The sequence below is a fragment of the Diplotaxodon limnothrissa genome, linkage group LG6 (assembly GCF_057381915.1).
Source record: "Diplotaxodon limnothrissa isolate DT_005_m linkage group LG6, D_limnothrissa_male_GT1.1, whole genome shotgun sequence".
NCBI classification, from domain to species: Eukaryota; Metazoa; Chordata; class Actinopteri; order Cichliformes; family Cichlidae; genus Diplotaxodon; species Diplotaxodon limnothrissa.
Window position 1 is genome coordinate 40,262,211 of NC_140601.1, and position 24,044 is coordinate 40,286,254.

Here is a 24,044-nt window from a genome sequence, read left to right on the forward strand (position 1 = left end):
TATTTACATATTCACTTGTAAGCTTTTAATTTGAAAAATCTGAAGAACAAGTTTGTTGATAAAACTGAGCACATATGGAAAAATAAGAGAGATGATAAAAATGCATTTCTCCTGATGCAAAAACCACACAGGTTTTCTATGTAGAGCTAAATCTTTCATGTTTCTTGTCATTAACCTGCTGCCCAGGATTATAATTAGGATTGTTTGTTCCTTTTTTCAGTTGTACTCACTCTGCTTAAAGTTTCTTTCCTCCAGCTGTTACATTTCATAAATGATAAATTATGTGACTCATCACTCACTGTTTATTTCTGCTCTGTTCATACTTAATATCTGAGAAACTACGTGTAGAAGAAGTATTTCACCTGTTGTGGGCCCAGAGGAGGTGCAGCTGTGTTATTTGTTGGGGAATTTACAGGTTCACTATTGACTTGCTTCCCAAGTTTCTGTGAGATTAGTGGGGATTAGTCATAATTCTAACAAGTCTTCTCTCCACAATTTATTTGACATGGTTCTTATTATCTTGACTATAAATCTTTTTGCTTGTTTGTACTTTCTGTCTGATCTTTTCATTTGTACACGCCATTTTTTCCCCCCACTACTCTCTCATGGATGAGTGTTACAAGAGTAATGCCCGAGTACACAACAGCCACAGCTCCTGCGGCACGACTCCCATGGCACGATGGTAAAACCACTAGAGCGATGAAGAACACCTTTGATGAAATAACCTCTTCTTCCATTTCTGTTTCCTTTCTCCCCACTTTCCACCTTCTCAACCACACCAACATTAGTCGCTGGGTTTGACAGTATCCATTCATGCTCTAGCTCTCACGTCCTGTTTGTCTTTCATCACTTGTCTCACCAGAATTATTCTGCAGTAAAGTAGAAAAAGTAATATATGACCTGAATGCTGTAAGGAGAATTTTAGCACCCAGAAACGTCACACTAGTCTGCGTCAGAGATGGCGGTAGGGAAAGCATTTCCCCTCTCGTCTCATTCTGCCGTTAGGCCGCGAGTAAAACACTGAACAGCAACATCAAAGACGTGAAAGGTTAACAATGGTGTGAGAGTCTTTCTGCTAAATCAAAATGAAATTCAAAGTAGTTTCTGTCAAAGACAAAGGCACAATCTTAAAGAATGGACTATGTTGTAGCTTTGATTCCTGTAATGGTCTCTTAGTATGTATAGCCACGGCAAGCAGAGAGAACAAAAAACCTTCAAAGAGAAAAATCCAGGCTGTAGGGTGAACCCGTCACACACATGCCTTCTCTGCTTGACCCTTCATGCTACCTGTCTGCCTCAGAGATGAACACAGCAACAAACAAAGCAGTAAAAGTGGTAAGGGTGCACGGCAGCAAAATGCTGACCTTTTAGTATAGGCTCAACAGATTGCATTGGAGATGTTTTCAACTTGAAACTGTCCTAATTTAAAAAAAAAAAAAAAAAAGAGCTGTAAAATGTGTAATTCATGAGATACGTGACCTTGAGTTGATGCACAACCATGGAATTATTAACAGCAGGCTATTATATGAGGAATAAAACATGATACACAGAAAGACCAGTTTTTTGTTTGTTTTTTTTAAGATTTCTACATTAATATGACCAAAAGCAACATCTTATTTCCACACATTTACAGGCTCTTGTTTAAAGGGAATACAGTTAGACAGCTGAAGTGAAAATATTAGATTTAACCTCATATGCAATGTTTTTTCTGAAGAGCCGTGCTTTCTCCTCGGTCCTCTGCCATGCACCATCGCTGTCCGCTATGTAGCTGATTGTAAACCTATAGGTATGCACCTTAGCCAATGAGAGGTCTTCAGACACTTACAGGCTACTTTACTGGACTGATCTTTGTTGATTGAGGGTAACTTGGGTCATGAATTCTGTCATGTGTAATCTGGGGGTTTTCGAACCTTTTCCAGCCTGTTGAGCATCTTTATTCTTGAGGCTGTGTTCATGTTCACTCCCTTTTATTTATGCACAACAGAAGTCATCTCAAGGGACTTGCTGTCAGGTAAACACCCTGCAGTATTAGATAGAGAACCTCAATGATCCAGATGTCTTCTATGAGCAAACATTTAGCGACAGTGACGAGGAAGAACGCCCTTTTAACAGGAAAAGAATCTATCAGAACCAGGCTCATGGAGAGGGCTCACCCTCAGCTTGGAGCAGATGTCCCCTAGTTCAGGATAAAAGAATAGGAGAACACACAGAGACCACAAACAACACAGCAGACGACAGTCAAAGACGTGCAGCAGTGGCCTATAAACACTTGAAGCCTGAAACAAGAGTGGACTGCATCATGAGCCGGAGCCTGTAGCAGCATAACTCAGGGTCAGCCAATCCAGCCCTAGCATGAGTTGTCAAGATCACATTAAAGCAGGGTGCATACTCACAGAGTTGTGTTCATATTCATATTAATGCCGTACTTGTCTTCATTGAGGTTTCAGCAGACCTGAGTGTGACTGGCGAAGGTGTTTGTGTGAATTTAACACAGACGCTGGAAATCCTGATGCTTTAGTAGCTGTTTTGGCTGATTGCATCTCCTGCCTGTAGGACAGAGGGCTAAGTGTTGAGTCAGCTGGTGTCCGTCAAAGTGAAATAACGGATCATCTCTGAGCTCAGTATTTGACGTCATTAGTGACTTCTCTTCATTCAGATAATTCAAACATTCATTTCCACTGCTTTGCAAATTACGCTTGGCTGTATGTTCTGCTGACTTAGGGCGACTATAGGTAGTGACTTTTGTGTTTATCTCATCGCTTCGCTCTTGATACTAAATACTAGAAGTCTTAAAGCAGGGGTGTGGGAACTCCAGGCGTCAAGGGCCAGTGTCCTGCAGGTTTTAGATGTCTTTGATCCAACACAGCTGATTTAAAGGCTAAATTACCTCCTCAACTTATCCTGAAGTTCTCCAGATGCCTGGTAATGAACTAATTGTTTGATTTAGGTGTGTTGACCCAGGATGATATCTAAAACCTGCAGGACACCGGCCCTCAAGGCCTGGAGTTCCCCACCCCTGCCTTAAAGCTTCCGTTAGATTATGGAGTTCAAATGTGACCCTTGATTAAGAGTCGTACAGATAGTTTTTTTTTCATCTCAAACTTGCCTTAAATAAATTCTTTCACCTCGTAATATTGAAATGATCAAGCTCTCTGTACTCTGTGCTTGCCCAAAAGGCCATTTCCTTCTTTTATCTTGTTACAAGCCAGACTTTCAACAAGACCACGTTATAGACTGTATATAAAAGATGGCTTTATCCCCCTTACCGTCATTTGTTTGTTCTAATCCTCATTTTCTAACTTTAATGTTAGATTTAAAACCCTTTGTATTGGTTTTGGAGCCAGGACTTAACATATTTAAGACGAGTCTGTTTTACATGTTAAGTGTAACTAAAGCTAGCAAGTAGAGCAGGGCGATATGGCCAAAAATATTTATCACGATATACATTTAAAAATGTGCGATAACGATATAACTGATAAAATATAACTATAAAATTGAAACGAGACAAAATACTTTACAACTCCACAACTTTATTAGTGAAAAAAACCCCATCAATGTATTTTCACTTAAACAAGCAGCTGTTTTTATGCGGATTAAAGTTTAAAAATTTAACAGTGCAAATGCAAATTCCTCCCTGACAGTTTAACCAAGAGGCATTTCCAGTGGAAACTGGCTGACATATCCTCAGCATAACCATGTATAATATCCACAAAACTTAAAAAAAGGATGCGCACACACACACAATACGGTAATATTATGTTGAGGCACAGTACATATCACTCCGCGAGGCTTCTGACTACGATAGCCGTAATGCTCCGACAATCCATCAAGCGGTGCGGCTTCGTAGCTTAGCAAAGTTGTACTACAACATTTTTGACAAATTCTCGAGCGCCGTGTACATAAAATCGTTTCGAGGTCAGTAAACACAACCAGAATTCATACATAAGGCACACAGGATTATAAGGGGCACTGTCGTGGCTCAAGAGTTGGGAGTTCGCCTTGTAATCGGAAGGTTGCCGGTTCGAGCCCCGGCTTGGACAGTCTCGGTCGTTGTGTCCTTGGGCAAGACACTTCACCCGTTGCCTACTGGTGGTGGTCAGAGGGCCCAGTGGCGCCAGTGTCCAGCAGCCTCGCCTCTGTCAGTGCGCCCCAGGGTGACTGTGGCTACAATGTAGCTTGCCATCACGAACGGTATGATATGGCCCAGCCCTACTAGCAAGCCTCCTTAGCAAGCTGCATCTGTAAAATGTACGGATTCAACGCACACACGTTTACCTGATAACTCCTACTAAGTACTTGTTAATATGCCAGGATTTCACTCTCAAACCCTGGAGCACAAACTCTGTGGGTTGTCTCTAACAGGCCACCAAAAATGCTCCAAAAGGCATCAACAGCATGGTCGAGTGCACCCGTTCACTGACTTGAATTAGCAAAATTGACAGTGGTTGGCTGTTGGGCCGCCACAAACAGTGAATGAGCAAATTAGCTGAACTGTAATGTTTTAACATGGGCGTCTATGGTGAATGACTCACTTCTCTATCATTAGAGGAATTGGCTTCATCTTTCAGCCCTGGAGGTTGATGCTCACCTGTTGGGTATAGAATTAAATTAAAACTTTTTGGGATTACGTTACATGGCTTCCCTTCTTTGTAGGTTTACTAACACATCAGCTCTTAGTTGTCCCCACAGCCGCTTAAAAACTAAAGAATATCAGGTGTTTTCCATTTGTGCTCCACAGCGTCATTACCAGAGAAAAATAGTTTTAAATGACTCTTTAATACTTTCTTCTTGTCTAAGGTACTTGTGCTATCTTTTTTTTTTTTTTTTTTTTTTTTTACTTCTTACACTATATTTATTTTCCTTATTATTTACTCTGATTTTATGCTTTGTTTCTATTACAAATATTAATAAAAATGTTTTTCTATTATCAATCAATCAAAGCTTTATTCGTCACATGCAGGTTGCCCTGCAGTGAAATAGGACCCCCCCCCCCCGACCTTACACATATAGCACAAACATTACATGGGGATACAGGTCAGAGATTGGTAGAATCAGAAAAAAACATTGAAATGTACACTACACTGGGGAAAGTACAAGAGGAAAAAAGAGACCCCTACTCATGCTATGCTTCCATGGTAGGACAGCATGAGAACAGGAAACAAAAAAAACTCCTCTGCACAAGAAGCACATAAATGTCAACAGCACAACATTGTGAAGACATGACAAGCCACAGGGGTGGGTGGGGGTTGAGGAGTAATCCGAAGCGAACACAGCAGCCACCCTGCACAGCGCTACCATTCCAGCGCGGCACACAGACCCGCCGTGCTGCCCCTTCAGGAAACAAGCATCGAAGGCGTTTGGAAGGGAGGGGGGATGAGTGTGTGCTTATCAGCAGTGTTGGGAAGGTTACTTTTAAAATGTATTCCATTACAGAATACAGAATACATGCCCCAAAATGTATTCTGTAACCTATTCCGTTACGTTACTCAATGACAGTAACGTATTCTGAATACTTTGGATTACTTAATATATTGTGGCGAGTTCAGACAAGGAGGAGACGGAGGTATCGTTTGGTCTTGCTTCCCGTGAGCTAGCCAGGGAGCACAGCCGTTTATTACATTTGCAGAAGAACACACTGCCACTAGCTAACTGCTCAGCGCGGCAACCACAACACACATAGGGCGCCCTCTGACCCCGGAAGGACACACCGTCGCAGCGAGAGGGCGTCACCCGTCACCATGGCAACATACACAAAACATAACTGTACAAGCAGAACCCCGAACAGCCCTGACCCGCTACAATATTATCATGCTTTTTACAACAACGTGAATGTACTATTGCTGTGTGATTTATTACTATTACTGAAGGTGCTCAGGAACTTTTACTCGTGCACCATAGAGAGCATCCTGGCGGGAAACATCTTAACCTGGTTTGGGAACAGCACCATGCAGGACAGACGAGCTCTACAGAGGGTTGTGCGGTCAGCTGAGCGCACCATCCGCTCCGAGCTCCCTGACCTGCACTCAATCTACAGCAGGCGGTGCTGGACCAAGGCCAGGAAGATCGTGAAGGACCTCAGCCATCCCAACAACAGACTGTTCTCTCTGTTGAGGTCAGGAAAGCGATTCCGCTCCCTGAAGACCAACACAGAGAGACTGAGGAGGAGCTTCTTCCCGCAGGCGATACGGTCTCTCAATCACACCACCACACAGTACTGACCCACACATATGGTTCTTACACACACACACTGGACTTTCTGGACTTTGGTTTTGCACAACACTGGTCACTATATTCTTCATTTCCGGTTAATACTTGTACAGCTGCTGTTATTGTGTATATATTTATTTATATTTAGATTTCTTCATACATTCTTATATAGTTCTATATTGTGTATTGTGTATTTTGTTGTACAGTTATTTTATTTTCAACTTTAATTTATATATTTATCTTTATCTTATTCTTCCCAGTTAAATTTACCCTTCATTCTAATTTGTGTTGTACAGTTATTTCATTTTTAACCTTAATTTATATTTTATTCCTTCCTAGTTAAATTTACCCTTTTTAATTTTTCATATTTATTTCCTATCTTATTCATAGCCTTTTCCTTTTTTGTTCTCTTTAGGTCACGAGCAGTTGTCCAAGCATTTCACTACATATCGTACTGTGTATGACTGTGTACGTGACAAATAAAATTTGAATTTGATTTGAATTTGATTTGAATTTGATTTGAAGGTCCGCGACTCCGAACTGTAGTAAAGGGACCTCTGACTAATGCTGGGCTCACACTGTGCGATTTTTGGCCCATTTTGAGCCGATTTTTGAGTCGTGCGATCGTTTTGGCGATCGGCCCGATTTTGGCCTTCATCGTGCGTCGTGCATCGTGTAGTATACGTGAGGTAACGAGAAGCGATTGACACCTCACGACCAGCTCCCGATCATCAATCGCTTGGTCGTGAGGGTGTCACCGCAGTTTGCCACACTGCGCACGCGCAAACACAAATGTCAGCCAAAAAGACGGCGTAGCACGGCAGTGCAGCGTGTGATCTGGACACAAGCGATGGAGGCACAACCTGTAGAACCATCCGAGCCCTTTCGATGTGGCCTCACAAAATTATCACGACCACAACAACCGTGAAAATAGTTGGATCGACACTGCTGCTCAATCACAGCTGCCTGACCAATGTTTTTCATTAGCAATTTAGCAAAGTTGATGGTGGTGGTGTGTCTGTGTGAGTGAAAGACGGAGAGGGAGAGCGAGCGACAGAATTTCTGTTATAACCTTCATTTTTATGGACGCACAGTGTGAGCACTCAGGTCGCATCAGAGCATCGGGCCGTATAGTGTGAGACCCTGCATCGTGACCTATGAACTTCTAACCCCTGCGAGTCAATCGTACAGTTTGAGCAGGAGCTGAATCGCGCGACTGAAAAAATCGCACAGTGTAAGCCCAGCATAATACGGCGGGGTCCCTGTCGGCTGGTAGCCGAAAAATAGCTCTACTTTGTTGTGTGGGTCAACTTTTCTTGCGACAGACAGAGAGAGGCGTTGAAAGGCTGCTCCAACGGAACTTGTTGTTTTCGGAGGAAAACACGAACACAGTGTACAGTCGAGTCTTAATAGCTTACTTACAACTGGGCTCGTCAGGCACTCTTCTTGGCTGCAGTGGTTATTATTATATTTACATGCTTCCAGCTCCCGTTTTTGCTCGATGACTGCTCGTACCTTTCCACTCCCCTTTTTCTCCCTCCTAGCGCTCACAGACACATAACGTGTTGGCAGTCCATTCTCCCAGCAGCACGGACTACACTGCCCATGATGCTACATTCTTTAGAGCTATGCTTGTAGCATTCTGCCTGTTAGCTTAGCACAACAACAACGAAAAGGCGCTCTCTCACCCAGGAAACACACAGTCGCAGAGAGAGAGAGAGCGTCGCCCTGTAACCATGGCAACCGTAACGCTGCCGCCTGGAACAAAAGAACGTAGCTGTCAAACAAAACCCAAACAGTCCTGACCCGCGACAATATGAAACAGGAAAGTACCGCAGTGTATTCCATTTATTTCAACAAAGTAACTGTATTCTGAATACCACCTTTTTAAACGGTAACTGTAACGGAATACAGTTACTCATATTTTGTATTCTAAATACGTAACGGCGGTACATGTATTCCGTTACTCCCCAACACTGCTTATCAGTGTAAGTGTACGTGTGTGCGTGTCCAGAGTTCAGCGGAGACAGTGTCCTTCGCTCTATCAGGCTAAGTAAACAGTCTGCCAGCCAACCCAGGTGGCCTTCATGGGACGGGAAGAATAGTCATCACACAGTCGTTATCAGGGAGTTGTTTTGGTGGGCTCCAGCCTTGGGCCTGCAGCTGGCGCCGTGGTGTCCGAATGTTGAATATTGTTAATTTCTGTTTTGTGAGCAGCTCGAATTTTAGCACTCTGAGACAGGTCCCTCAACTTCGCGTTGAAGAGCTGCGAGCCTCCCCATGATGGTATCAAACTTCAGTTCCAAGGTGTTGTCAGTCTTTTGATTCTGAGACTTCACAACTGCAGTGATCCGTTCCGCGATGTTTTCCAACTGTCGCTCAAGGGTGTCATTTTGAGCAGGCCTTTCTCTGATGTTTCCCCTCATACGCTCAATGGTGTTGTTTTGAGCCTTCACAGCAGCAGTAAGCGTCTCCAAGGTGTTGACCATATTACGTTCGTTGTGAGAGGTCGCACCTCGTCCCCGCGCTTCGAATCCAGCGGGCAGCCATGTGGGGGTTTGAACAGCCGGTTCCGCTCTCTTATTTCTCCGATAAAGCAGGGCTAGGCCAACGCCGATCAGCATGAACCCTGTTATCATGGTTCCGAATAGGTAGATATCTTCAGCGTCCTCGATCGACAGTCCCGCCAGGCACACGGTCCTCCAGTTCTGCCACCCGTCCATCGTGTAACCGGCAGGGAAAGTCCCTCCAGGGCACTCAGGCTCTCCCGAGCCCCGACTTCTCGTTGAGAAAAGGGTGTCAATAGCACTCAGGGACCAGTTGATCAAATCCATAATTCTCTTTTAGGTTTAGAGAACGACAGTGAGAGGCTGTTCCAGGGAAAGTAATGCACGCAAGACAAGACAAGGACATAGAGGCTAAGCAGGGAAGATAAGGGTGAGGAGGAGAGGAGAAAGTGCGACCGCCTTCGCTGAGAGCTGAGAGCTGTCCTCTGTGTGTCGTGTACGGTCTGTTTGTTTGTTATTTATAACGATTTAATGTTGACTGTACGATGCCAGTGTGTCCTGTAAAGAACTAAATAACTAAGTTTTCAAAAATACTAGACAAACATTAGTGATGGCGACTAGTCAGCTGGCTCGGTGGTATCCTAGCAACAACAATACCTAAATCACACCTAGGGCTGAACGATATATCGCATTTGCGATAATATCGCGTCATGATCAAGTGCAATTTTCTAACCGCAAAGGCTACATCGTTCCCTCGCTCACCTGGAGACCGCTGGAAGCACTGTGAGAATCATGTTCTTTGATTTCTCCAGTGCCTTCAACACCATTCTTCCCTCGGTTCTAAAGGACAAGCTGGAGAACTCTGGAGTGGACCATCACCTCACTACCTGGATTTTGGACTACCTCACCGACCGACCACAGTATGTGAGGACTCAGGGCTGTGTGTCAGACAGGGTCGTCTGCAGTACGGGGGCCCCACAGGGAACGGTTCTGGCTCCGTTCCTCTTCACCATCTACACTGCAGACTTCTCCCACAATTCCACCCAGTGCTTCCTGCAGAAGTTCTCTGATGACTCTGCAATAGTCGGCCTCATCACTGATGGGGACGACAAGGAGTACAGAGGTCTGACCCAAGACTTTGTGGACTGGTGCCAGCTGAACTACCTCCAGATCAACGCCAGTAAAACCAAGGAACTGGTGGTAGACTTCCGCAGGCACAAGCATTCTCCACTGCAACCACTGAACATCCAAGGTATGGACATTGAGGCTGTGGACAGCTACAGGTACCTTGGTGTTCATCTGAACAACAGACTGGACTGGACTCATAACTCAGACGCCCTCTACAGGAAAGGGCAGAGCAGGCTGTACCTGCTGCGGAGACTCAGGTCGTTTGGAGTGGAGGGCCCACTCCTGAAGACCTTCTATGACTCTGTTGTGGCTTCTGCTATCTTTTATGGTGTGGTCTGCTGGGGCGGCAGCATCTCTGCTGGGGACAGGAAGAGACTGAACAGGGTGATCCGAAGGGCCAGCTCTGTTCTGGGATGCCCTCTGGACCCAGTGGAGGTGGTGAGTGACAGGAGAACGGCGGCTAAGCTGTCATCCCTGTTGGACAACATCTCCCACCCCATGCAGCAGACTGTGACAGCACTGAGCAGCTCCTTCAGTGGGAGACTGCGGCACCCACGGTGTGGGACGGAGAGATTTCGCAGGTCTTTCCTCCCCACTGCTGTCAGACTTCATAATAAAGACTTTAACTGATCAAGCACACACATCCATACATATGCAATAATGCTAAGTGCAATAATCCTTTCTGTCATCGTTGTATTTTTACTCAGTTGTATATAGTATTTGTATTTGTATTCTATTTTTATCTTATTGTATATTTATTTTATTGTATTCTACTGTATATAGTATTTTATTTTATTCTATTCTGTACAGTTGTGTACTGTATTTATTCTTATTGTATTCTAATTTTTGCCTCATAACTTTTGCACTGTCCACTTCCTGCTGTGACAAAACAAATTTCCCACGTGTGGGACTAATAAAGGTTATCTTATCTTATCTTATCTTATACTCTGGACATGTCCAAATTCATGGGCTGCATCCTCCTGAGGCCGCATTTGTAGACCGATTACGTCACAGCGACGCGCCGAAGGCTGTCCAAATTACTACCATATCCCAGAATTCATAGCGCGGCCCAGCCAAACTCCAGTTTCCAACAATGGCGGCCGCTACTAAGTTTTAAAATTACTCATACTAATCTTTCTGGGTCACAAAATAAACTTTTAAAATATTTTCAGGCGAGAAAGTAGCTGTGTAAACATCAAATATCTGCTCGGTTTATCAAGATATCCCATATTTGCAAAAGTGCTTCGACGTTTTCAGAGGCGTCTGCTACCCACCAGCTCGACAGCTAGCCGGGAGCTCGAGGGTTACTGATGCGGCCGAGAACGGCACAACTCCCGGCACATCATTTTCAGATCACCGCGGAGTTTCGCTGCTCGGGTTAAACGTAATATATAAGTCACTTAGACAACCTAAAAATGTTATTGTTGGGCTTTTTTCAGTGTTTTGTTTGTTCGTGAGTAAATCGGTTTGGCTGAGATTAAAGTTATTAGATTAGATAAAATAAAACTTTATTAATCCCCCGGGTGGGTTCCTCCTTGGTTTTCACACAGCTGACTAAACGTCAAACAGAAAACTGATTAAACAGAAGTATGAGACAGTCGAGAATTTACGCCAGTGTCTGGTTATATTTTAGATAGCAAGAAGCAGACGGCCGAGTTTATTAAACTCCACCGAGACAGCGGTGACGCTAATCAGAACTAGACCGTCCAATTTCACGCCTTTAAACTTTAAAGGCGTGTTTGTGTGTGTGTTTATACAATTGCTATTATGTTTGCACTTTATGTGTAATGTTACTGACTGCAGAGATCAGTAAGATGTGTGTATTTTTTATTTATTAGTTTTATTTATTTAATATTATTTTTTAATTGAATGACTGTCTAGTAGTTCACAGATGTCGAAAAACTGAGTGTGGTAAAGCCACTGATTTTGTTTATGTATATTTCTGCAATCTGCACATTGTACTGACTTTCATTTTAATGTTTACACCAGGGTTCCTTGTCAGCACTTTATGCTCAGATGTTTGTAAGCTAAAAATAAACTATTGTGTATGTTCAAATATACTGTTGTGATTGAAGAAGTTAAATAAAAATGTCAGTCATCAATTCATGCATCACCTCATGTCATCATAACAGAGGTCTGTCTTCCAGGAAAGAACAGTTTAAAATTAATGTAATATAGTATTGGCCATACTATATGATGTATTGCTTGTCTTTGTTTAATAATACAGAAGACAAAGACCTTAAAAAATAATCGCATATCTCATCGCAATCGCAATATTGGGGCAAAAAATCGCAATTAGATTATTTTCCATAATCGTTCAGCCCTAATCACACCTGGTGGTTTTTCTTTGTAGGCTCCAACAGAGAGAACCAGGACAGCTTGTTATTTTTCAGCCTTTTAAAACGTGTCTTGCGTAATTGGTTACAAATAGTATTCAAAGCAGCCTTTTTTTAATCCTCTTTGTCATCTTTTTGCCGAGTCCTGCTTGGACACGTGGGCATGAGCATGTGTTGCACTCGCTGACCACTCACTGGGCTCGTATTCTCACCTTTAAAGGTCATCCGCAGTTGGAAACAATGCACGTTACACTCATCGCTCCTGAGATGTTACAAACATTTGTGGTGAAATGAATTCCACATAATGGCGGCGTCGAGTAATTGCATGTTGTTGGTTTGTTTATTAATTTGATCATTCCTCTGTTTTTGCTCCATCTGTGCACCCTTCTGTCTCTGCTTCCCACATACATCCAACACACATTCTAGCTGCATCCAGTCACAATAGGCTCTTGCATAAGGAGTCACGAAGCACAGCGCATGTGGATTTTACGCGCTCGGTATGTCTCATGCTACGGCGTCTTTCATCGCTCATCAGTTCTCTTTTATCTCACGTGGGGGTCACATAACTGTCGTAGGTTGATCCATATTCACAGTGAGACTCCCCCCGGTGTGCAGAGCCAGCCCCCCCAACCCCTCCGAGCGTCTGACACCGTCTGTGTGGCACTCACTGGGGAGTCCCTGAAGTTAGACTCCAATATTGAAGAAATCATATCGCTGAAAATGGCACCTCAGCCTTTAAAATACATTAATTGATCCCGTAAGGGAATACTTGGTGCACTCGCTGCACAGAGATATCAGAGAGGAGCTACATGGCAGCTGCCCTCGGGGTGCGTGCCTTTTCTCTTTAGATAAGATCAACAGCTTATTCCTTTTACAGAGGATTTTATGACCCTGCTCACATCCAGAAGCTTGTTTTCAGACATGCTGAGGATGGATTGGTGTTGGGCGTTTGGTGCATCAGTGGTATAAAAACAAAATCTGTCATTGGGCCTTATTCTGCCCAATGATACCAGAGAACTATGGTTTAAAGAGAAAGACCAAGAGATGGTTTTCATCCCCCCTTTTACCCCTTTAAATATAAGTAAATACATTTTTTAAATCTTTTTTGGCTTATATTTCAGACGTTATACTGTTTGCTAGTCTTGGAATACCCACTGGAGCTTATAGGCAGCTTTGCAGGGAGGTTTGTTGTGATCTGCGCAGCCTTAGTCACAATTCAGCCTTTCATGATTTTCTCTTTTTTAACTTCGACATTTCAGTTTGTTTCATGTGTGTCTGACCTCTCGTCTTCAAGCCTCTGGTGGTTTGGAAAGCAGATGAGTTCATCAGTATGACTAGCGCAAACTTTGATGTTTCATCAAGTGCCTCAACAAACAAACTATATCACTGATTAATGATGCTCATTCACAGTACAGCCTGATAAGATCCATGTGCGTTCTCACATAAAACAAGCGCATCAGTATAAAAATGATATACAAAATACCGTAGTACAGCAAAACACCAGAAAATGTGAAGAAATGACAGGTTTTGATCGATGACACAAGCCTCAAAGCCTCAGAGGGCATTTTTCCAGGCCGTTCAGTGAGCTATCCATCTATCTGTTCATCCGTCCACCAGTGCAATGTCTTTTTCTGTCCCCAAATATATTATATTGGATACTAAGCAAGGATATGAACTGCTGAGTGTTCATCCTTACTGCTGACTTGCCAAACATCTTTGGCAAGCACTCAAAGTGCTCAGGAGCTGGCCGGCCCTCATGGTTATACAGTTGGCTTGTACCTGCCAGGAGCTTCACAGCTTCCATTATCTGTCACTTAGAGGAAGAGAGGGGAGGTTTAGGTCAGAAAAAGTTCACACGCTCTGTGTATTAAAAAGTACTTTGTTGGCGATTCTAAATAGCTTAAAATGCTGCTGCGGGACTTTATTGCTGATGCTTTATAGTGAATGGAATCAAGTGTTTACCACTGAGGTGGCTGTGTGTTATATATGTTGTCATTTTTTGACCGGTAATGGTTCTGTGTAGAGACATCTTGGTTCTTGACAGTGCTGTAGTGCACCAACTAACGATTATAAAATCAGGCTGGAAACAATAACGTTAGGGAGTGACTGTCGGTGATGACACAACGTGATCAAATTGGGCGAGCGCACTTCTGGATGTCAGTGTTGTGCAATTACTGTAACCGATTTCTGAGCCAATCATTACCGAGCCTCCATTATTTATTCACCAAAACTTGTTTCCCTCTCATTTTATACATTATTAAAGAAGCCAAAACCACTTCTGGTTTACAGTTATGTTTTGATCTTGCAAGTTTATTATCTCATTATCTCAGGATAACATAGTTTTTGTGTCCTCATAGCAAGTTCATCGTCAGAGTTGTCTCACACAGGAAAAGTTCATTTTCATGTTGGTTTGAAAACTTCACTCAGAAAGGATGGAGAGCAGCTGTTCTCGAACTTGTTGGCCTGCATTTGTTTTTGTTGTCTTTCTTTATATTTATTATTGCAGAAAACATCATAAACAATTAATCATCTTCTAACCATGGTAAATACAGTCCTGATTTTCTAGATATGAAGCAACATGTACCTTTTAACCATTTTGGTCTAACAAACCAAAATCACCGATAATAATTCAGAAATATTGCAATTTCTTCCCCCAAAAGGTTTGCACGTCTATTTTTTAACACATTTTTAGCATAACTGAAGAATTCATATGATAATTACGACCAAATTCTATATGAATGTTTACGATAATAATGATTACATTTCCAAAATGTCAAAGTTCAAGCAATCAGTCCCTTCAGTTCAGTTGAGTGTTGTTGAAAGAGTAATCTTTATAGGAACAAATCTGAACGTTTGATGTTTTAAATCATATCCATACTCAAACAGGTTTTCAGCTTTGTTTGCTGCAGTGATCGAGGTCGTGCAGGCTCTTAACAGTGTTTTCCTGCATTTATCTTTCCTGTACATTTGTCATTAATTTAAAATATATTTCTTTATTCGGGCTCAAATGGCTCACACTAACTGTAATGCCTCTGAGGCAGCTAATGTTTGCCCATTCTCCTAGTTTCCCCTCATTGCTTTTAATAGTGCTCATTAAAAGGCAGACGGGTAGGTGTTGTAAAGGTAATTTTCTTGGTTTTGCTACGGCGATTACTGTCGGGGCGTCTTGTTCTCTTTCAGCAGCACATTCTCAAGCTCTCATTTCCACGGTGCTGGTCATGGAATAACCGTCTTTAAGTATGATGTACAGTTCATGGGTTTACACATGTCAAGTCACTGTGGCGCAAACGCACAGCTGTGTGAATAATGCAATAATGTCAGACAGGAGCCAAATGCTGGATTTCTGTAGCGAGATGTGATTCATAGAAATTACATTATAGTCGGATTTCCTGGTGAGCAATTTTAAGCCCTGAGAAAACTCCACTCGGTCATTTTCATGAGGTTTGGTCTGAAGATAATCTGTGCTAGATTGATGAACCTGATTAAAATCTGGCACTTTTACTGTATGGCGCATAAGTCATGAGCCAACCCATTGTTGTTTTGCAAGGAAAATGTGAAATATGTACAGTAGTCAGCGAAACATGCAAAAATGAATGGAAGTTTGTGCAATTCTAAAAATCTTGAAAGTCAGTATTTGGTATGACCAAGAAATTCCCAGAAGTAGGAACATTCAGGAACATTCATCCAAGCTTTTTGAAGTGCAACCAAAGCTTTTCTTTGTGTGTTGGCTGCGTTTTGTTCCACTCTGTTAAGATGATGCCACACTGCTTCAATAATGTTGAGGTCCAGACTCTCGAGAGGAAAATCTATTATTGATGGTGTTCTGCTGTGTGATCTTATATCCAGGTATGCTTTTACTGCAGTGGCCACGTGTTAAAATACATTGCAAATCAGACACTTCCCAGATGGTATTACATGGTGTATCAAAGGCTGTGTTCGTATTTCCTACGTCTGATAAGATCTCCATCACCACTGACTGAAATCCTCTCCAATCCACTCTTGTACCAGACTTCCAGGAACTTTCAGCTGTTTGTTTTACACGTTGATTTTAGCGTGAGATGAGGATTTTAGTGAAGCACCACTGATAATGACACGAGCCTTTTAGTAAACGTATTCAGTACTAAGCAGTGAAGCAGCTGTCTATGATTGATTTTTAGAGATAAAGGTTAACAATGTCCTTCCGGCCTTTTTGATTTAAACCAACGATGAAAAACGAAAAGGTTAAAATGGTTTTAATAACAGAGGTATATAAAGTCGTCGATATTTTTTATCATCTTCTCCAGTGGTGATAACAAATAGTCACGGGTCAGATGAGTTGCCCGGGTATTGATTATGTCAGAGGTATGTGTTGCTGGTCATTTTGGCGGCTGATCCTTTGCAAGTCGTCAGCTTACAAATTGCAGTAATAATTGGTGGATTTACACAACATCACCAAGGTTGCAGAGGAGAAAAGAGTACCTTGTTATTGGAAAGTACTTCTGGGTGCTCTTCCAGTCCACTCTCCTACTCTTAGCCACCAACCATCGAAAATTTGATGAACTCCTGCTTTGTTTTCTGAACTGAGTGGTTTCCCAAAAGGTTGATTCTGTTCACCTGACATAACGTTTTTATTTGGGGGGAAACGTTTCGTCACTCATCCAGGTGACCAGAATCAAGCTTTTTGGGATTTACTTACCTGGATGATTGAGCATGCATCAAGACAGCCGAGTGGTTTCTGTCATATTTCGGGGTCAAATTGATTGGGTGTGCAGCATTGGTTAGTGAGGGCGATATCTGCCTTTACAGCATACCAGGGCCACCCTTGGAAAAACCAAAAACCTGTTCTGATGGTTGTCAAATTTCTTCTTTGTTCTTTCTTTTGTGCGGAAAAGAAAGAAGAATAACAAAGCACCCAGTTCTTAGAGGGATATGGTGACTTTATTCATGGGACATGGGGTTACACCAGTTGCCCACACGCTCGCTCCACTTTGAGAGAGTTGAGGTTGCTCTCATGCCAGAAAAGCTGAGGGATCTGATTAGGTGGTCATTCCTACAAACATATGTAGCCGCCCCGAGCTGCTGCAGTGGAACACAAATCTTAATTACTGTTGACAATGACAGATGCACGCACAAATTGATTTGTGATTAACTTGATTAAAAAGTCCACTTGGAGTTTATTACGCGACGACTGCAACCTGAAGCCTTTTGCACGTGGCTCTCACATATGATCTGAGCTAAACAGTGCATGTATCTTTGATGTCGCTCTGTGTCTCGGGTCTTGTGCTCACAGGGTTACAGTATGTGTTCTGCACACAAGTGTATGAGTGCACACATATCCTGCCTCCCATTTCTTTTCGGCCTCTGAGTAAGCACCTAAGTGCAAATGTAAATTTCTTCAGATGTGTTGTGATGATAGTACTGAGCAGTTGCCACTTTGTCCTCTGAGTAAACTATGTGACATACAGTGAGCGCGGCTGACACAGCCATCTGTGTTGTGTTGTGTGTGTTGCAGGATCCCTGGCAGGCTCAATGACAGACGCACTCCCCTCGGAGAGCTCAACTGGATCTTCACAGCCATCACCGACACGATCGCCTGGAATGTTCTGCCCAGAGGTGAGGCGCTCACACGCAGGCACACAGTTTTGTTTAACAGTCGTGAGCAAGCTGTTCTCACCAAAATAATGTACCTTAAAAGATCTTAAGAAAGACATTAGTTGGGTTAGAAATAGTTTTCTTATGATGGAAAGTGAGTGCATCCCAAATTAAACTCATCTCAACTTCCAAAACAAATGTTGGGAATGAAAGACACTGGGAAAATATCACAGCCTGGAAAGCACACTAAAAAATAAACCATCAGCTAAAAACCCCAGCGAGCTTTAGAGGTGCACATCTGTGATTTCTCTGTGGACATCAAACTTAGTGTTTCAGTCCAGGTCAGGTTTTATGAAAATCTTGTGAATGCGAGAGGCTGAGAAGTCAGTGTGGCTGAAGAGTGCCACTGATGGTTGCCAGTGTTTTGCTAGATACGGCAAAAATGAGCCGAGGTTTCTGAGCGACAGCATCTGCTGCAAACCAGCTAAACTGTGCACAGTAATGGATTTTTCTGGGGTTAACCCGCCTGTCTGCTGAGGTCTAATTAAATAGGGAAACCTAAACCAGGGTTAATCCCAGTGGAGACTTTGAGTCCAGTGACTGCTGTCTGATGGTGATTCTGGATGTTTTGGCTCTACATGGGAAGCCGAGCTGCTTGTAGCAGAGACGCAATGCGTTTCCTGACATTTAGAGCTGGTGTAGGAGCAGGTTTATGGTACTCTGTGTGAGTTTCGAAGCTATAAATCGGATGACCATGCCTGGTGCAACTCGTTCTCCTTCAGATCTGGTCAGCCTCATTTCACGAACAGCTCTTTCTTTAAGAGGGTATAAATACTCATAATTTCCATAACGTACTTGTGCCAGGGTGCCGTCACAGAGCACATGAAAAAGCCAGAATTTGCTTTTGGCCATGTCATCATAGTCCTTGCTCACTGCCCATCCCACTCACCAGATTGCGCCCCCTCTGACTTCATCCTCTTCTCCAAAAAGAAATTAAAGGTAAAGCGTTGACATTTTCCAGCAATTAGCAGAAGCAGTGAAGTGACTGTAGTGGTGTCCAAGGTGACTTCCTTGACCTTGGTTTAGTTTTTGTTTGTTTTTCTTTTTTTCAGTCACAGAACTTTATAGCAGGGATTACCAAAACCAAAATATATGAACTAATACAATAAACAGATTGAACAGATACTCTTGCTTAACAACCCACAATAACAGTTAGTTTAAGCTAAAATACAAGTCAGTTCTAATCCAGAAATGAAATGGATAAATCTGGATGAGTGGCTGGAAGTTCTGCTTATTTGCTTCTATTTAATGTTTGTTTTGCACATTATGTCATTGTTCCATCACTTATGCACTTACGGGCTGCTGTATGTGCCCTGGTGCTTTTTTCTTTTCATTTTAATGCATATGGTTTAAGTTGCCAGAAGATAAAAATCAGCCAATTAAATCAAATCTGGCATATTTCCGTCAATGTCAATATCAATTTTTGAAAATGAACATAAATCAAACCATTGTTGTATTTCTCTATTTAGGGGCAATGAAGCCTTATAACATATTTATATCACAATAAATTATGAAAAAGAAGGTAAGAGTTTAATTTCTTCTAAAATGATTAGAGAAGCAAACATGCAGGAACATTTCCTCTTGTTGGAGCCGGAGACACATCTGAGGCGCGCTGCAATCTTTAGTTGAACATGTTTGGGCAGTGATTAAAAATGAAATGACCCCATGTGTTTCAGTTCTCAGGGAGCTCAAATTAGGGCACCTAATAAAAACTGCGCAGTAGTGACGCATCAGCAGTGCTAAAACTTTGAGAACGTCCCCAGTGGTAGAAAATAGTGAAGCTGTTTTCTATAAAATGCCAAAAGTGCAGTACGTGCAGGTTGGCTGCTCAAATTGAGATTAATTGTGTTTGGAGCGTCTAGCAGAGTAATTGGGGACATCATTTAAACATAATTTGGCAGACATAAAAACCCGTATATACACACACACACACACACACACACACACACACACACACACACACACACACACACACACACACACACGTAGCAAAACTCCTGCTTACAACACACAGCGCTGCCATTAGCCGTTACCCTCAAGCTCAGCCTCCCCAGATAAAAACGCACACAATTTCCTTTTTTTCTACATGTTGTTACAGTTTGCATGCATCGCACGCAGATTCCCTCATTGGCCACCTGTCTGTTGAATGCAACACACATCCACACAGAGGAGGGCTCAGACTCTCATGAGACAAACTGTATCCCAGCTAGAATAGCAATGTGACAAGGCTGATGGCTGCAGAAGCCTTTTAAACCCTCGGGGCTCTGCTGTTAATGAAGCATCTCGCATCAGAAAGAATCCCTGTAATGAAGGCACTGCACACCTAATCCAAATCTCTCTCTCTCTCTCTCACACACACACACACACACACACACACACACAATGACACTTCAGTGTTTAAACATCCCAACACTAGCAGTGGGCACAGAAGCTGTCAGACAGTGTCTCGTAAAATATCCCCAACACACAAGCGAAGTAATCATAATCATAAACTAAGAGATTGCCATGGGATTGGCCTGGCCCCATTACAGTGAATTGGTGAATACACTGAGTTGACGAAAACGTGACTGCGACACGGCTTAAATCTGCATTTTCCTGCCCTTTATATTCTCTAAGCATACAAACAAAGTAGCCCATTTTTCTCTAAAGTAGTCGCCTCGCTCTAGTTAAGCTTCTTTTTGTTTATCGAGTCTTTCAGGCCCCCGTTTCCTCCCACATGCAAACTTATCTCTGTGTTCACTTAAATCATTTGATGTTCCCTTTCTCTTTCTGCAGATTTGTTCCAGAAGTTGTTTCGTCAGGACCTGCTGGTGGCCAGCTTGTTTCGCAATTTTCTGTTAGCAGAGAGGATAATGAGGTCATACAACTGCACACCAGTCAGCAGCCCCCGCCTGCCCCCTACATACATGCACGCCATGTGGTAAGACGCACACAGCTTTGCAAAGCAGAAGGCAAGAGTACGAGGGAGAGTCATCCTTGAGGCTTTGCTGTTTGTTCAGGCGCACTGCAGTTGGAGTTTGAACAGACTTTCTAACAAACACACGTTATGATTAGAGAGCAGACAGTGTTGCCTTTTTTATGTGTGCCTGTTTAATGATTGTTAGTGTGGGGATATTAAAAAAGGCCATGAGTCTGGCATCTTATGCACAAAAGGAAAAATCTGCCTCAGGGCTCAGTTGTTCTAAAGTTATGGGTTTGATTGTTAAATGTTAAATGTCTGAAACTGTTTTCCATCAGGAATTACTTTGCGTCTTTCTGACCATTTAGTTTGGTTTTGCAATTCCTCATTTTACCAAAGCAATTAGGATAAACACTTTGAATGCAGTGAGATATTTCTGGGAGTTTAACTGCACTTGTAGAGAGTTTATGGAGCTCTCATTCAACTTCATCTTTGTGCATTCAGTAGACGTTTTCACAGACGTGCCACCCGCCTGCTGTTCAAATCTTCTGTTTTCAAGAGTAATCCAGTCAGAAGAAGCGACCTGAGAGCGTGACACCAGAGCTGATCGTGCTCACGCATGACAGTGTTTGTTTTACTACCGGATGCACTGCAGCCTGTTTTACCCGTGTCGCAGAAACAGCTCTGTGCTCTGTCTGAAAACAGAAGCAGGAGAAGGTGCACAGTAGCTGAGCATCTGTATGTGCAGCAGTGTGACCAAGAGCGTTGCTGTCACTCTAGTCTATAAGCAAAAACAGGACAGGGTGCGTCAGGGTCTGCGTAAAAATGTAGACCCATCTGTGTAACTACAGTTACTACAACATATTAAAAGTGCCTTATTTACTCTCACAACCTCTAAATATAATGTTGAAGTGTAAGCCAAAACACGTAGGTGTCTTTATTTGCTGCTTCTCTGGAGCATATGCACGCTCTTCATTTATACTAAGTTTAGTTTCCACGAATCTTGTTTCTCATTTATCTTTGCATGTTGACAGTTTCCAGTTTGGCTCCATGTGCTGCTCTCTCCCACATGGCAGAGGCACACAGCTGCCTTCACCAGGGGCGGGGCAAAGTCTGTGTTTATGTTGATTGACTGGTAATTTTCACAGTATACCTGTAATACCAGTAACAAAGCAGGAAAGTGTGTTCTGATATGGAAAAGTACTTGTATACTCTATGTATATCTTTATGATTCACAAATCATGGGGCAGGGATAGCTCAGTAGGTAAAGTGGTCGCCCCATGATCGGAAGGTCGGCGGTTCGAATCCACTTAACGGCTACCCTGAGGTACCCCTGAGCAAGGTACCGTCCCTACACACTGCTCCCCGGGCGCCTGCTTAGTGGGCTGCCCACTGCTTCACTGAGTGAATGGGTCAAATGCAGAGAAAAACAAGTAATTTCCCCATGGGGATCAATAAAGTATCCATCATCATCCATCATCATTAAATACACCTTTGCATATGAAGTCTTTTTGCTGCTCACGCGAGGGGGTCGCACAGCGGCCTGCCTGCCTCCATCTCATCCTTATTCCCGACCATGTTCTTCTGTCACACCATCTGTCCTCCTTCACTACATCCATGAATGTTCTCTGTAGCCTTCCTCTTTTCTTCTCCTCGGCAAATGTGTGTGTTTTTAAATAGAAAATTCTTTATCTTTGCATCAGGACGGTCGAACACTAAAACTTATGTCTAAACGCTTAAAACTTAAGCCTCAGTTTTTAAACTGGGTCGATGGGTGAAGCTGAGGGAGTTATCAGCTATCACAAGATGCACGTTGCATCTGCAATCCAAACAAAACCTGTTTGGGTGTCTTTTAGTCCACCCAAGTGCTGAACATTCCCTTCTTTAACAGCAGGCCTGGCCTTTATTATGAATTAAAATTGTGAGGAATTAAATCAAAACGGGCAATTGGCCACCTGTGTGTTTGTCCTGACTGGGTTGTTTACACATGGAGGCCAGAACTGTTGTTTGTAGCATGCTGTAAGCATGTTAGCATGTATCTGCTGTAAAACTGAGTGTCGGCCTCAAGTGGTCATTTGAGGAACTGCAGTTATTTTCCTCTTTTGTTTCGTGGCATGAGAAGAGTGTTTGCTCTTCTCATGCTCACTTTGTCTGCGCACTACAGAACCTTGTTGCTGTAGCCTGATGTGGTGACTGTGCGGACGAGCGTCATTTAAAACAAAGAACAGATGACTCTGCATGGTCATTTCTCATCTCTGTCATTTTACTTGGTAGGAGCGTCACTGCTGAAACCCTTCTGTGCCTCAGATCTATTTTGTAGTCAACATAAATGCAGTGCAGAGACGAGACAGGTTGGATTTAGAGTAAAAGTGCTGCCGTTTCTTTTCCCACCCACTCACATTAACCTGCAGCCAAATGCGTCCACCTTTTGACTGAAAGCAACGAAAAAGCACTTGTCCTCTGGGGGATGTTAAAAGACTTTGTGGGACGTCTTTATCTGTGTCAGCCATGGCAGATTTAGTTTAAAAGCAGCCACACCACAAAAATAAACCAGGGGAAAAACAAAAAACCTTTTTGAATTATTTAATAACACAAAATAAGAGTTTAAAGGTTTTACTTATACTCACACAGTTTGGGACTGACAAGTTTCTGCATCATTTTACTGATTTATTAGTCATGTGTTCTCGTAACTACACTTGTAAACACAGAGACGAGCTTTTAAAGTCTTTTAGGCATTGCTAGGAACATTATCCCATCGTCTATCTTGCTTTACTTACACCAACACTTCTCCCACTATCTATTGTTTCTCCTCTTGGTCTTCTATAAATGCCTCCCTCCATCTCTCCCACTCATTATCTGGCTTGTGTTTGGGAAAAAAATCTCTCACTCTCATTGCCTCGAGGAGTGACTTGTTGTGTAACAGCCTGGCATCACTTATTGTAAAGAATACTGCTCTTTACTGAAGCAGTAGCCTTTCATTCTCATGCCTACCCACTTTTTTTTTTAGATTGTGGGTACATTACAGTTTACCGCCAAAGAAATGAAGAGTATCACTTTGTTTCACAGCAGCACATGCAGTATTAAGCACGACAGATTAACAGCAGAGAGGCGCTTTAAGAGTGCAGAAAACTAAACCGAATGGACAATGAAAAAGGGACGTGCTGGAGATATAAGGCTGGTGGAAAAATAAAAGTTTGGATGAACATAGATGGGAAAGGAAGGGAAACATAGAGGAGGAATTAAGCAGTTTGGGTGCTCGTTGATCGATGTTGGTGCCTGAACACCAACAGCAATTGTTATTCAGATGGAGGAGATGGGAGAGAGCAGATAAACCCC

General features: G+C 42.8%; 1 protein-coding gene across 1 annotated transcript in view; it reads left to right on the plus strand.

Annotated features, from left to right (window-relative positions):
* The window catches only part of rptor (regulatory associated protein of MTOR, complex 1), a 209,728-nt gene that overhangs the window by 106,877 nt on the left and 78,807 nt on the right, over window positions 1-24,044 (plus strand). Inside the window, exons 9-10 of the mRNA XM_085355198.1 lie at window positions 17,670-17,770; window positions 20,585-20,729. Coding sequence (XP_085211324.1) covers window positions 17,670-17,770; window positions 20,585-20,729 — 246 coding nt within the window. The remainder of the gene's footprint in view (window positions 1-17,669; window positions 17,771-20,584; window positions 20,730-24,044) is intronic.